Here is a 15,493-nt window from a genome sequence, read left to right as displayed (position 1 = left end):
AGGAAAAGGTCACGTTCACAAATGACGATATTTTGCTAGGTGACACTCCTCATAACCGCCCATTGTACATGGTTGGCTATATGCGCGATGAAAGGGTAAATCAGATTTTGGTTGATGGAGGATCCTCAGTGAACATTTTGCCAATCCACACTGTGAAAGAACTTGGTATTCCCATGAACGAACTCTCAGAAAGTCGTGTGATGATCCAAGGATTCAACCAAGAGGGGCAAAAAGCCATAGGCGCGATCAGGCTAGGAATCACTATTGAAGATATGCAATCAAGTGCATGGCTGCATGTGATCGACGCGAAAACTTCATACAATGTTTTGATTGAGAGGCCTTGGATACATGAGAATAAAGTTGTTCTATCTACCTACCATCAATGTTTAAAATACTACGAGGGTAAAGTCGAGAAGGCGGTAGTTGCTGATGATGAGCCATTCATCGAGGCTGAGTCACACTTTGCCGATGCAAAGTTCTACTTGAAGAACTGCATTGTGAAGGAGCTGAAAGTTGATGATGGTACGAAAAGCAAGAATGACGAACCCATAACTAAAAGAGTTGATATGACTATTGGTAAAACCAAAAGTGCTACTGAGGAGGTACCCGCCAACGTGAATAAATCTCATAAAGGGGGTATTGCGTCTTATGGAAAGAAAGTAAGTCCCGCGCTCCAATATGTCCCTAAAAGGAAGAAAGACGAGGGCGGATCACATAATCTCCGAACCAAGATGCTAAGGGAGTTAACTCTTCCGGTAAAACGAATTAAGGCAGTAAAGTTGTCCTCAAAGCCGCTTGCAGGGTTTGTAGCCTAAAATCGTTTGCAGAATGTGGCACTCCCTACAAAGCGAACAGATGAAGGTTTCGATCCTAATGCTTACAAGCTATTTGTGAAAGTTGGATACAATCCCAATGAGTTGTCAAAGTTAGGGAAGCTTCCATCAGAAGCTGCAATGAGGCAGCCACGTGAAGGTCTGGGATACAAGCAACCGTCACCAGTGCGCATCTCAATAAGAAGGGCGAGTAGAAATTATATCAGTATAGAAGATGAATCTGCCACTTCTAACCGGCCTTCTGTCTTTGATCAGCTTGGAAAATCAACTGTGAAAACTTTTGTGTTTGAGAGATTGGGTCCATTAAAGAAGGGGAATAAGTTCCAAAGAAATCATCGAAATACAAGAACACATGCTTTACCCAAAATTCAGGAGATCTCTAAGGATTTCCAAAGTTTGGTTCCTTCCAGAATGAGGCGACAAACAAAACTAGTGGTTTCATGTGAAGAAGTACTGAAGGTAAAGCCATATACTGTGGTCTACACTAAGGAACATGACGAAGATGAAGAAAGTGTAGGTTCTTCGTATCATGTCACTGTACAAGGCGAGAATGGTGTTTCGTCTTCGATGGAAGATAATGCGGAATGGAGGATGTTTCGTCATGTTATCACATATCCTTCAATGATGGGGACCCTCAAGAAGATGAAGATGCAAAAGATGCTCCACCTGAACTTGAAGAAGGAGTGAAGACGACAGTTGATGCCTTAAAAGAAGTTAACCTTGGCACCGATGAGGAACCAAGACCCACCTACCTAAGTGCTTTACTAGAAGCTGATGAAGAGAGCACTTATATTGAGTTACTCAAAGAATTCAGGGATGTCTTTGCTTGGAGTTACAAAGAGATGCCTGGCTTGGACCCGAAAGTAGCAGTCCATCACCTTGTAGTCAAAAATGGTGCTCGCCCTGTTAAACAAGCTCAAAGGCGTTTTAGGCCAGACTTGGTTCCCCTGATTGAAACTGAAGTTAACAAACTCATTGAAGCTGGATTTATTCAGGAAGTTAAATACCCAACATGGGTTTCAAGTATTGTCCCTGTAAGGAAGAAGAATGGCCAGATTCGAGTATGCGTTGACTTTAGGGACCTCAATAATGCATGTCTCAAAGATGAATTCCCATTTCCTATTCCAGAGCTGATGATCGATGCTACTACTGGTTACGAGGCAATGTCTTTCATGGACAGTTCGTCGAGCTATAACCAAATTCGCATGGCACCAAAAGATGAAGAGCTTACTGCATTTTGCACCCCAAGGGTATTTATTGATACAAGGTAATGCCTTTTGGCTTGAAGAATGCTGGTGCTACTTACCAAAGGGCTATGCAGAATATTTTTGACGATCTTCTCCACAAGAATGTCGAATGCTATGTTGACGACTTGGTGGTGAAATCAAGAGAGAAGGGCGACCACATGAAAGACTTGAGGATGGTATTTGAATTGCTCCGGAGGTACCAACTTAGGATGAATCCGTTGAAATGTGCCTTTGGAGTTACTTCGGGAAAGTTCCTTGGTTTCATTGTCCGACATCGAGGGATCGAAATTGATCAAGCCAAAGTGGATGCCATTTTGAAAATGCCTGAGCCTCGAGATATCCATGAATTGAAAAGTCTGCAAGGAAAGCTAGCATACCTTAGAAGATTCATATCAAACCTGGTTGGGAGGTGCCAACCATTTAGTCACCTCATGAAGAAAGGCGTTCCATTCAAGTGGGATCAAGCTTGTAGCAATGCCTTCGAAAGTATCAAAACCTACTTGATGAAGCCTCCAGTTTTAGCAGCTCTTATACTAGGAAAGCCATTGATACTATACATTGCGGCGCAGGAAAGGTCTGTTGGAGCACTGTTGGCCCAAGAAAATAGTGAGGGGAAAGAAAACTCTCTTTACTACTTGAGCAGGATGATGAAACCTAACGAGTTGAACTATTCGTCAATTGAAAAGTTGTGTTTGGCGCTAGTCTTCTCAATTCAAAAGATGAAGCACTACTTTCAAGCTCATGTTGTCCGTCTTGTTTCTAAAGCAAATCCCATCAAGTCCGTGATGTCAAAACCTGTTCTTAGTGATCGACTAGCGAGATGTTACCTCCAATTTCAACAATTCAAGATTTTGTACATCCCTCAAAAGGTTGTAAAAGGACAAGCATTGGCAGACTTCTTGGCAGATCATCCGATACCTGATGACTGGGAGCTAACTAATGAACTACCTGATGAGGACGCAATGGTCGTTGAAGTTCAACCTCCATGGAAGATGAACTTTGATGGTGCTGCGCATCGTGGGGGAACCGGGGCTGGCGTAGTATTTATCACTCCTCAAGGTGAAGTCTTGCCCTACTCCTTCACCTTGACACAACTCTGTTCCAACAATGTTGCTGAATATCAAACATTAATACTTGGGCTTGAAATGGCCGTTGACATGAAGCAATTGCAATTGCAAGTCTTTGGTGACTCCCAGTTAGTGGTCAATCAGCTTTTGGGTAGTTACGAGGTCAGAAGCCTGAACTACGCCCATATCATGATTACGCAAAAGCGATGTGACTATTCAGTATGTACTAAGGAAAGAAAATAAGAAGGTTGATGCTTTAGCTGCTCTTGCTTCATCATTAGCCCTGCCTGACCAAGCGCAAGTTACCGTCTGCCAAAAATGGGTAGTACCGCCGCCAAATGAGGTCGAAGGTGAAGAAAACGAACTTAAGCATCTTGTTGCTGTTTCTGAAGTTGAGAAAGAAGAATGGTGACAACCCATTATCGACTATTTATGCTATGGGATACTTCCAGAAAATGCGAGGAGAAGGACTGAAATCCGTTGTCGTGCACCTCGATTCCTTTACTATAAGGATACTCTATACAGAAGGTCGTTCGAAGGAGTACTCTTGCGATGCCTAGGAGAAGAAGAAGCTCTCCAAGCTTTGCAAGAGGCACATTCTGGGGTATGTGGGTCACACCAGTCCGGACCAAAGCTCCACTTCCATATAAAAAGGATGGGATATTATTGGCCAACGATGGTAAAAGATTGGTTGGACTACGCTCGAAGATGCAAGGCTTGTCAATTCCATGTGAATTTTATTCATCAACCTCCTGAAGTGTTGCACCCGACTGTTGCATCCTGGCCATTTGACACTTGGGGATTGGATGTTGTTGGACCACTGCCAAAGTCCTCTGGTGGGCACCTATACATTTTGGCTGCAACTGACTACTTCTCAAAATGGGCTGAAGCTCTTGCTCTTAAGGAAGTAAAAAAGGAAAATGTTGCAAGTTTCATTCGAGTAAACATTATTTATCGCTTTGGCATTCCTCGTTACATAATAACGGATAATGGAAAGACATTCGATAGGAGGTTGATGAACAGGATTTGTGATCTCTTTGGCTTCAAGCAACGTAACTCTTCGATGTAAAATGCTGCCGCCAATGGTCTAGCTGAGGCATTTAACAAGACTCTATGCAACTTGTTAAAGAAAGTTGTCTCCAAATCCAAACGAGATTGGAATGACCGTATGGAAGAAGCTCTATGGGCATATAGAATGACTCATCGCACGCCTACACAAGCGACTTCTTTATTCACTCATTTATGGAGTCGAAGCCGTCTTGCCACTTGAGTGTCAAATACCTTTGTTACGACTGGCTATTCAAGAAGGAATCACTGATGAAGAAAATGCTCGACTTCGATTAGCAGAGTTGGAAGCTCTTGATGAAAAGAGATTGGAAGCTCAACAGAGTCTTGAATGTTATCAAGCTCGATTGTCTCGCGCCTTTAATAAAAGAGTTCGTCCGAGATCCTTTCAAGTAGGATATCAAATCCTTGTCGTACGAAGACCTATAATTACTTCCCATAAACCTGTAGGGAAGTTCACTTCAAAATGGGATGAGCCATATGTCGTACAAGAAGCTTATTCAAGTAGGGCTTACAAAGCTGGTTGATGCAGATGGTATGAGAATCGACCCTATCAACGGCAAGTTTTTGAAGAAGTATTATCCATGAAGTTGCAAGTCATAATGCTCCTAGACGTACGAGCCTAAACTGTAAGTCATGATGCTCATCGACGTACGAGCCTAAACTGCAAGTCATGATGCTCCTCGATGCATGAGCCTAAACTGCATGTTGCTACACTCCTGGCCTGCAAGAGTATAAACTGTGTACGGCCCAAAAAAAAAGTCCGCTAGGTTGAAAATCTCGAAAGAGGTGGCCTAGGCAAAAGTTAGGACGTAAAAAAAAATCTACCCAGTCTGAACTACGGTATGACTTGATCCTCTTCACCGAGGTACGTAGGCAGCTTAGAGTTTCATTCTAAGTTCAATTGCATAAGTTCAAAAGATACATATTACCCCAATTGTTGTCCGAGTGAAGTATGGAGGAATGCAAAATCAAGCTGAAATGCCATCCTCTTGTTGAACTTTGATCTCATTTGATTTAAAAGGAGCAACCCTCCATGGTAAATTGATATCTTCAAGTCCGTTAGTAGTCAAGTTGAAGTCCCCAAGTTGAAATCTTCAACTCTGTCGGTTTTCAAGTTAAAGTCCTCAAATTCGCCGATTTTCGAGTTGAAATATTTAGGCCCTCCAAGTCTCAAAGTTGAAGTCTTCAAGTCCGTTGGTCTACAAGTTAAAGTCTTCAAATTCGCCGATCTTCAAGTTGAAATATTTAGGCCTTCCAAGTCTCAAAGTTGAAGTCTTCAAGTCCGCCGGTCTTCAAGTTAAAGTTTTCAAATTCGCCGATCTTCAAGTTGAAATATTTAGGCCCTCCAAGTCTCAAAGTTGAAGTCTTCAAGTTCGTCGGTCTTCAAGTTTCAGTCTTCTAATTCGCCGGTCTTAAAGTTGAAATATTTAAGCCCCCCAAGTTGAAGTCTTCAAGTTCATCGATCATCAAGTTTCAGTCTTCAAATTCGCCGATCTTAAAGTTGAATTGTTTAAGCCCTCCGAATCTTCGAGTTGAAGTCTGCAAAGTCCGCCAAATCTTCAAAATTTTCCAAGTGTTCAAGTCGATGTCGTCTTCAAGTTGAAGATTTGTAACTTTCCAATCTTAAGGTGGACATATAAGTCCCTTTGCACCTTAAGTTGGCCTCTTCGTGGGTTTGTCCTTAAAAGGAACTATAACTTTCCAATCTTAAGGTGGACATATAAGTCCCTTCGCACCTTAAGTTGGCCTCTTCGTGGGTTTGTCCTTAAAAGGAACTATAACTTTCCAATCTTAAGGTGGACATATGAGTCCCTTTGCACCTTAAGTTGGTCTCTCCAAGAATCGGGCCATTTTGAGAGTCATCTCTCCAAGAATTGGGCCACATTGAGAGTAATCTCTCCAAGAATCGGGCCATTTTGAGAGTCATCTCTCCAAGAATTGGGCCACATTGAGAGTCATCTCTCCAAGAATCGGACCACATTGAGAGTAATCTCTCCAAGAATCGGGCTACATTGAGAGTAATCTCTCCAAGAATTGGGCCATTTTGAGAGTAATCTCTCCAAGAATTGGGCCATTTTGAGAGTAATCTCTCCAAGAATTTGGCCACATTGAGAGTAATCTCTCCAAGAATCGGGCCATTTTAAGAGTAACCTCTCCGATATTCGGGCAAGTATGAATACTCATCCCCTCACACTCCAAGATTGTCTTCTTCATGCGTGGATCATCTTGTTAAACAAAAACACACCCTTCTCACTTGAACTACAAAAAAACGGACAACAAAACAAGAAAAGCACAAGTAAAGAAGAAGAAGAAATTACCTTCACGTTAATGCTTCCGAATCGTCAAAAGCTAGACTCAATATGGCTTGCACGCTACGAATTGATGTTCATAGAGGCTGAGCGTGCGGTATATATAGGCTTTGAAAGGGAAACCATGTACAAATTTTAGTCGATGTGGGGTCAATTGCACAAAAGCAGTAAGCTAACTCTTCCGTGTTCCGGTAGGACTTGGCTAGAGGTATTCGATTCGGATTAGGACATGAAAATCGCCGCGTGTGTGGAGTTATTGCAATTGGTCTATTGCTAAAAGACTATCCATGTGAAGGTTGGAAATCTTTTACTACTACGTGGCAAAGCTATCTGGAGAATTCAGGCATATTATTGGTGTACTTGCTGAAAGTAACTAAGTTGCATGCTCCATTTAATTGTTCCTATGTACGTGAGGAAATGTACAAATTGTCCAAAAGCAAAAGGAAGAAAGGAAAGATTTTGGAATTCACTAAGCTAGGGAGCATTAAAATTGTGACAGGAAACTGATATTGCAATTTGACGCAAGAGCACGTATGACCATTTGATGTATACTCCAAGCCTTGCCTTCCAAATTTTATGAGTTTAAGCTCCGACAAGTCTTGAGGTAGGGGCATTTGTAGACATGTAAATATTATTAGAATTAAATTTATTAAATAATTTGAACTATATTTTAAATTCAAGATATATTAGTCCAAATAAATATATGGGCTAATATAATTGAATTAATTATATAAGTTCAATATATATGAATTAAATAAATAAGTCTTAATCCATTGGGCTAGCCCATTTAATTGGGCTAAAGTGACGAGCCCACTTCATTAGGCCCAAAATGTCATCTTCCTAAAAGCCCAATTTGGTGCCACGTGCTAAATGACGTGGCGCGCCAAGTCAAATGAAAGAGCCAATAGGATCATGTCACGTGTCAAAATGACAAGGCATTCCAAGTCACACTAAAAAAAGCCAATGGAATCGTGCCACGTGTGCAAGTGACATGTTCTGTCCAATCAAATGCGGCCATGTCACACTTCAATTTGATTGGTCGGAAAGAGTTTGTTCTTATCACAACTCTTCCCTCCCACAACTATAAATAGGGGCCTTCATAACGTAGAAAAGACACCAGAAGTTATAACAAGAAGCAAGAAAGAGCTCGTGGATCAAATGCTGTAAATTCCTCCACAAGTTTCAAGCTTCAAGTTCAAGTTCAAGAAATCAAGTGCAAGTTCAAGAACGAAGAACAAATCAAGGTCAAGTTCAAGCAATCAAGCTCAAGCTCAAGAACAAGATCATCGTTCGAGGCAACAAATACTTTTTCAAGATCAAACTTAAAGGCCCTTGAATTTATTTACTATTGAAAAGTAGAATCAGAGGATTTATAGAGATTGTAACACTCAAATATTCGAAATAAAATACTACGATTGTTGCGATATTTTTCGGTCTTGATTTTATTTTCTCGACACAAATCTATTGTCTACAGGCATGTCGCCATATAAATTGGTATTTGAGAAAGCGTGTCAGTTACCCGTGGAGTTAGAGCATAGAGCTTTATGGGCACTACGACAATTGAATCTCGATATGGAAGCTGCGGGGTACAAATAGAGTCACAGAGTTGCACGAGCTGGATGAGTTTTGTTACCATGCTTTTGAGAGCACAAAGTTATACAAGGAGAGAATGAAAATGATTCATGACAAGAATATTGTGGAGTGCAATTTTAAACTTGGAGATTTGGTATTGTTGTGTAATTCATGACTGAAATTGTACCCCGGCAAGTTGAAGTCAAGATGGTCAGGACCATTTCGTGTACTAGAGATACATCCTATGGGAGCAGTTGTAATTGGGTCGGAAAATGGAGCATGCAAGTTCACATTTATTGGGAAAAAGTTGAAATATTACCTTGGCATTGGCAACGAGATCGTGAGTAACTGCGTCGTGCCGCGACATTAAATCAGACACTTGTTGGGAGGCAACCCAATTTTTTATTGCTTTCGGTAGATTTTTTTGTTTTTGTTAGAGAAGTGTTTCAACAATTTTGTGTAGTTGTGTGTGTCATATAATTGCAGGTTGGTGTTGGCACAGTCATTTAACATGGTGGACAATGGCTAGGGATTAATGGCATAGCCTAAGTTCTCATAAATAATAATAATAATAATAATAAAAGTAGTAGAAGCAGAGTTCAGCGCCCAACTGGGCACCTGGCGTGAACCAAAACGCAAAGGGCAGAAATAGAGAAGCACAAGCATGCCCTCTTCAGCGCCAGGCACATTTCAAAGCGCTAAGGCCGCCCAGGTAAGTACCCTTCCCTTTACCCGCGACCTGAACCGACCCCGTTTCCCCTTCACCTCCTGACCCATTTTCCCACCTATAATAAAACACCCCACCATATAAAACCCAACCGAACCTACCACACCACTCTAACTAAAATCACACCCCACGTAATAAAAAACCCAAATCCCTCCCTGCCTAGATCTCTCTCTCTCCCCGGTTTTCCCTCATACCCATCTCTCTCTCGCTCGTCTCTCTAGTGCTGCACAGAGAAGTTACTTCTTCTCTTTTCTTTTCATTTTCTTGGTATTCACTTGGTGACACCTCCCTACTCCCCCTGCCCACTATCGATTTCCCATATCCCAAACCCCCAAGACTTGATGTTGATATATGATTTGTTTGTGACTTTTGTGCAACAATTGCCATGCAATGGTTGAGTTGGTAATTGACTAAGCGATGGAAAACTATCAGTCCCACCACCTTGTTTACTTGGGAGGGTACAACATGAGCCACATTGTGTGAAAACCTTGAGTGTCAGTGTTGCGCACCAAATGTTCGACAAAATTCTTGAAGTCTTTGATTGCCGGTGAATTCTGAGTAACCGAGCATTATTTGTTGGTGCTATGGTATGAGTGTGGGGTATTAGGGAGTGATGTTGTGCACGAAGGTCATATGTGTGTGCCTATCTGATTTGCACCAGTAATGTACAGTATTCTTTGTTTTTCTTTTTAGGTATTTCATAGAATTGTAGTGTATAATAATTGCTTGTATAATGAATCAGGGCCAACAATGCTATGATAGAATTATTTTAAAGCTCCTAGCGTAGAGAGATGCATTATATTGTATGTGATCAAGTTATATGCTACATGCTGACGTTGTTGGTTGCTAAGGGGAAATCTTGAGTACCCGAAGCATTGCTTGAATCTTAAGTGTGTGGTCGTCCCAATCCTACCTTTTGTCTATAGAGGATCTTTGAAGTTCTAACTAATGCGGCATTTGTTTTTTACAGGTTTCGGTACTAATGACTCGTGAAGGTTTGAAAAAGGCAAAGGCAACTGCAAAGCCTTCTACTACTGCCCCATCCACAAAGAAGCGCAAACACAGTGAGGTTGCTTCAAGCAAATCAGGGAAAGGCAATCAAGTGGCTGATCCTTCTACCAGGCAGCCACGTGTGCCTCGTCCAGCCCTACAGGTAGATAGAAATGATGCAAAAAGATGGTACCACTCCTTTGTACCATACGAGCGGTATATCTCGGAGATGGGCATCAATACCACAACTTTGGAGCAGCATTTTCCTACTATTCTGGACCGGATAAAGGAGTTGAAGCTGCACCATTTTTTAGAAAGTCCCGGGCCAGCTAATTTGAGCATGGTGAAAGAATTATATGCTAATTGGAATTTTCAGAAGAATGAATCCTATGTGCGAGGTGTGTGGATCAACTTGCAAGCTCAAGCGCTATGTGATTTTTTGGGGGCTCTAAACCATGATCCGCGAATTTTTTAAAAGTTCGTGCGCAGTCCAGATTACCCAGCGATCCGTTAGACATTATGTGGGGTGAACTCGATGGCGAAGTCGATTCGTTCACAATGAAATGACACCCACAAGGAGATGAGCCAGACTGGATTCAACAAAACAACTAAGGTTGGCAGAACTTTGTTCTTGCTTGTATTATGTTGGGTGAGCATACTTCAGGTTGCACAAGAGCGAGGGTTCGTTTGATCTATTTTCTGATGATGGAGAAACCTATCAATATTGGTTAGTTAATGCCCATTGAGATGACTCGCACCAGATTCCAGAATGACTGCAGGAGGTTCTTTTATGGGAACCTATTAACACAGAGGTTGCCGCAGGGGGGGGGGTGCCGGTTTATGAGGAAGCTGATGAGATTGTGCTTGCACCGGCCGAGTTTCTAGATATATTGGCGATACCACCAAAGAATGGTCCAAAGTTGAGCATTGTTTCCAGACAAGAACGGGATGTCAATTTGCAAAGTCACATGTATGGTATGATGAGTCTGCTTTTGCAAAAGGTGGGGGTGACAGAGTCAGATAAGCAGAAACTGAACCAGGATTGTCTATTATTGGGGTCGACCAATAAGCTATTGGGATTATCATCGGGTAGCCCGCTCCACTCTTTTGATGATCGGAACACTACTCCACCATCTCCTGGTAGGGCAAGGCTGTGAGAAGGTTGATAAGCTATTAGCCATTGCGAGAGATGCTGCGGACAACACCACAGGTGGTTCGAGGTCTTGTGGATCGGGGCAGGCTCGAAGATTGGTAGATGAGGAGTTCGACGGAGAGGGATCAGAGTACGACCCGAGTGCATCCGCTTAGCCAGGGAGTTCCTTCTTTCCACCCTCATACTTGATATCTTTTTTATGTGCAGTGTCAGCACTTTTTAAGTGTAGGGTAGGAAATTTCCTTGGATGAGTAGTAGTAGTATGTTAGTACTAGTAGTAATGTAACTTCTTATTTTAGATTCTAGCTTCTTAATTTTATTTGCTTAGTTAATAGAATTAGTAATGTAGTACAATAGAATTAGTTTTAGTAGTTTAATTCGAAAAAAATAGAAAAAATATATCTCAAAATTAAAAAAAATGCAGAAAAAGTAAACTTTTTCCGATGATGGATCTATTGAATAGCTTTCTTGAGGGATTAAGGTCCAATAAAAATATTCTAAAAATATTTTTATTTTTATTTTTAGTTAGTCATAGGTAGATAATAAGCCCCTTTGGTTTTTCTTTAGGTATCAGTTCTTTTCCAAGGGATGTAACTTGAACCGGATATTTTTTTTTTTTTTTATTGTTAGAAAATCGAGGGAAGAAAACTTGAGTGTGCTATATGCCTTTTGACCTGTTTGATGCTAGCATAGTTAGGCCTTAGCATGAGAATTACTTTCCCAACGTGTTTTAGTGAAAATTGATGTCGTAAAAGATTGAATAGCTTGTCTATGATGCTTTCTCTCAGTCACTTGATTCATTGTTCATTGCTTTATTGCTTAATGCTTCTCGAATTTGTGATTACTTGCCTAAACTTGAGAGTTGGAATGGAACCGTCCCGACTGGGTTCATGTGCATTGTCTGATGTGAAGTTCTGATTACATTCTGTGCTATCTTGTGTTTGTCTAGAACTTGCCCTGTGTGTTAGTCGAAGCAAAATAAGTAAGCTTTGTGAGTCTAGGAGATGATGCAAGCATTTATTTGATTGTCCATTGAGCTATTATGCCACCATAAATAAAATTATCATTATATGGCTCATTTGAGCCTATAAGTTTTTTCTTTGGTACCTACATTATAAGCCGACTCCCATTTTATTCTTAATTTAATATTTTCGAACATTTACCTCCAAAAACACTTAAGTCGCTATAAGAGTAAGGTGAGAGTAGTAGCTTTTAAGTGGAACCATAAAAAAGCTAAAATGGTGCATGTATGTTTGAAAGATCATTAGCGGGGCAACCTAAATATGAAAAGTGTTAAAAAAAAAGAGGAAAAAAATTAAAGAAAATACAAAAAGAGAAGAGAAATGGAAAACAAAAAATACAGCGCCTATTCTTTTTAATTCAGATTAGTAAGTGTATAGATGTGCTTAAAGAAAAATACCAAATTGTATATGGTTTCGTGACATTGCTTGAATTAGTCATGAAGAGTGTGTATTTGAAAGTTAAGTGTAGTTTATTAAAGTGTGTAGGAGGGTTAGTCACTATACTCAAAATATAGCCTACACGTTCCTTAGCCTACATTACAACCCGTAAAGACCTAATCTATCTTAGACTGTGCAAGCTTAGATTGATGGAGATATACACTACGGGCAAGCCTATGGTACAACCACAAAATGCACATGAATTTCTTTGTGAGAGTGAGTGGTTCTTTGTTCATATATATGATGTCCTTAAATTATATTCGAATGCATAATTGAATGTGTGGACGAAATACCCTCTTATCCTTTAGTGAGACACATGATTCCATGACGGATAGGTGACGTTATTAAACATTTCTTGATGAGTGGGTGCACGAGTTGAGAGTTCTTATTGGCGACGAATCGGTCTTTGAGGTTGGGTGGTTATGGGAAGCTTATTTGAGCATTTTAAATTTGTCACTAATATTCAGGCATGAGAAAGTTGAGAAAGGTATAAATGCGTATGTAAGGGCTTAATTGTTGGTATAAACCAGAGTCATAGGTTTAGTGTGTCGAATTGCCAAATGTTTGATGGTAGGCTAGAAATACGATTTTTTGGCCATTTTGCAATTATTATTTGCTATACTTTAATTATATTTGAGCTGAAAAATGGGTAATTTATATTCATTACGTATTTTTGTTGTGTAGGTTGAGAATCCGGGCTAAGACAAGTTTTTGGAGCTAAAAAGGAATAAAAGAGAACTTTGAAGCCTGAGTAAAAGATCGAGAGTTAATCCGTAATCGAGCTCGGGGTTAAGGACCGGGTACACATAAGAAATAGAAAAAAAATATGAAGCTTAAAACTTCTATCCCTCTGAAAAGTGGGACTAATACGTCACATGTTATGCCTTGGCAAACGAGAGAATAAGCCATTTTAGCTTCCGGAGAGAATAAACAAGGCAACAGGAACATTTGGTCTAACATCTGAATCTTTTCATTGTCACGTCGTGTGCCGCGACGTGAGCCGCGTCCACGTCGCGACATGCTAATTTCGGTTTTGTTAAATTCTATTTCGCCTCAGTAAGAGTATTTCGGTCAAAGAGTATTTTGTACACGGTATAAATATTTTCTAAATACAATTTTAAAGGGGGATTCGACATAGGAGAGTTTTGGGGGAGGCAACTAAGGCAATAAGCCACAAGAATTCATTAAGATTTCAACCAATGATCGGTACAATACGGGAGTTTGTATTGAATCATTAGCATTGATGTTTTCTATATTTTTAAACCTTATTGAGATGACTTTTTCCATTTATATGGAGTAATTTCCATTAGGGAGTTGACAAATACGGTGTTTTGATAACTTGATTAGGGATTGGATTCTTGATAATTGTGAGAATTAATTGATGGAGTTTTAATTCGTATTGTGAAGTTATTTTTTATTTTGCTTAATCAAAAGAGGAGCTTAATATTGAATTTCTTTACATCTTATGCTATAGTTTAAATTCGTGATTCAAATAGGTAATTGAAAAAGTTTCTTGAATTGTTAATCAAACTAGAAAATAGGGAAATATTCACGAGAAGTTACTCTTTAAACCATAACCATCATTTTATTCGTTGCAATTATTTATCGTACTTCAATTGGACTCTGATTATTATTGACGATGGAGTACAACCAACATAAGAAAACAGTTGAAGAGTTAGCAGCTGAATATTATCACAAGTCTGCTATTTGTTTTAAATGCAGTGGAAATCATCTATGGGTTGACATTCAAGAAGGTAAGTATTCTTTATATGGTTCATCTTTTGAAGAGTCTTACGTTGTTTCTAGTTCGTGCAAGTATGAGGTTTCATACGGGTATAATCTGAACTCTGAATGGAATGAATACCCTTATTACAACTGGAGTAAACGTGAAGTGAGACAACCACCTCAAGAGAAGAATGGTAGTTTATAAGAGTTTATGTATAAGTTCATGAATAGTGTTGAAGAAAGATTTATATAAAATCAAGAAAGACTTATACAAAATGCTGAAGACATTAAGAACCTAACAACGCAAGTGAGTCCAATAATACGTATACTCTCCGAATGCTCACTGCATTGTGATAGTAAGTATATGGAAGAGATACTCTGTGAGAATGCGTCTACCCAAGAGGATGAGCATCTACAGAGAAAGGTTTCCACTCTGTAAGAGGACTCTGATTTAATTGAGATGAGGCTTTGGTTGATTGTGAATCAATTGAAGAAGAGTTCAACCCCCATCCACCTTTTCATATTTATAACCTTTAGTAGAAGAGAATGTGAAATAAAGGATTTTGGACATAGCAGAGGAATATTCTCATAACCTTTCTTCTTTGTTTCTTATTCTAACATTGATCATGTGGATTTTATTTTTACGAATTTATAGGAAGATGCATGGAGTGATCATGTGAAAGACTGCAGGAACAAATTGAGGATCATCCTACAAGAATAATTCAATGCTCAAAATGAGGTCAAGTAAGAAAGAAAAGAGCGGGTCTTACAGATATCCTTAGAACACTTTGTCCTAGTGAGCTCCATAAAGAATCCCAAAGAGCAGAAACATGGAATGAATTCAAAATTAGGGGTTGAGTTCATAAGTTCTCGAAAACAAGAAAAATTCAGGGGAGTTTTCTTTATCTCTTAATTTTAATTTGTTTGTCATAGGGACATGCCACAATTTAAAGTGTGGGGTGGAAAATGTAATATGTATTTATTTATTTTTTGTGTGTTTTTCGTCATTATTGTAGAAAATTAAAAAAAATTAGACTCCTCCCAACAATAGATTTCCTCGATTGTTTTCTTAATGGATTAAAGTCGAAACAAAAAAGTAAAAAAGAAATTTAAAAATTTTGAAAACTCAAAAATATGTCTTTTATTTTTTTTCTTAGCTAGTGTAACAACCCCCCTTGGTTTTTCTTTGAACCACGATTCTTTTCCAAGGGTTTTTACTTGAACCAGGTGTAGTTTGTTTTTCTTTTGTAGGAATAAAGAGAATTTTGTTTCGTTGTACTTATTGGAGACAATCTTTCTCAACTTGTTGTGCATTGAGAGCAATGAGTGCCTTAGTTATGAT

General features: G+C 39.6%; 1 protein-coding gene across 7 annotated transcripts; it reads left to right on the top strand.

The window, feature by feature from the left end:
* The first annotated feature begins 8,719 nt into the window (after positions 1 to 8,719).
* On the top strand, positions 8,720 to 15,158 carry LOC104232990 (uncharacterized). Of its 7 annotated transcripts, XR_011401705.1 has the most exons (3): positions 8,720 to 8,808; positions 9,794 to 14,180; positions 14,807 to 15,158. XR_011401705.1 is itself a non-coding variant. In XM_009786272.2 (2 exons), the coding sequence occupies exons 1-2, from the start codon at positions 8,761 to 8,763 to the stop codon at positions 10,286 to 10,288; spliced, it is 543 nt and encodes a 180-aa protein (XP_009784574.1). In that variant the 5' UTR covers positions 8,720 to 8,760; the 3' UTR covers positions 10,289 to 15,158. The 7 variants fall into 7 exon arrangements, 1 of the variants encoding a protein (XP_009784574.1); XM_009786272.2 differs by having other exon boundaries at positions 9,794 to 15,158; XR_011401710.1 differs by lacking the exon at positions 8,720 to 8,808 and adding an exon at positions 8,817 to 9,058 and having other exon boundaries at positions 9,794 to 15,158.
* Positions 15,159 to 15,493: the final 335 nt, after the last annotated feature.

Source organism: Nicotiana sylvestris, chromosome 8 (assembly GCF_000393655.2).
Source record: "Nicotiana sylvestris chromosome 8, ASM39365v2, whole genome shotgun sequence".
Taxonomy (NCBI): Eukaryota; Viridiplantae; Streptophyta; class Magnoliopsida; order Solanales; family Solanaceae; genus Nicotiana; species Nicotiana sylvestris.
Note: the sequence above shows the minus strand (reverse complement) of the source record. Positions and strands in the feature narration are given on the sequence as shown.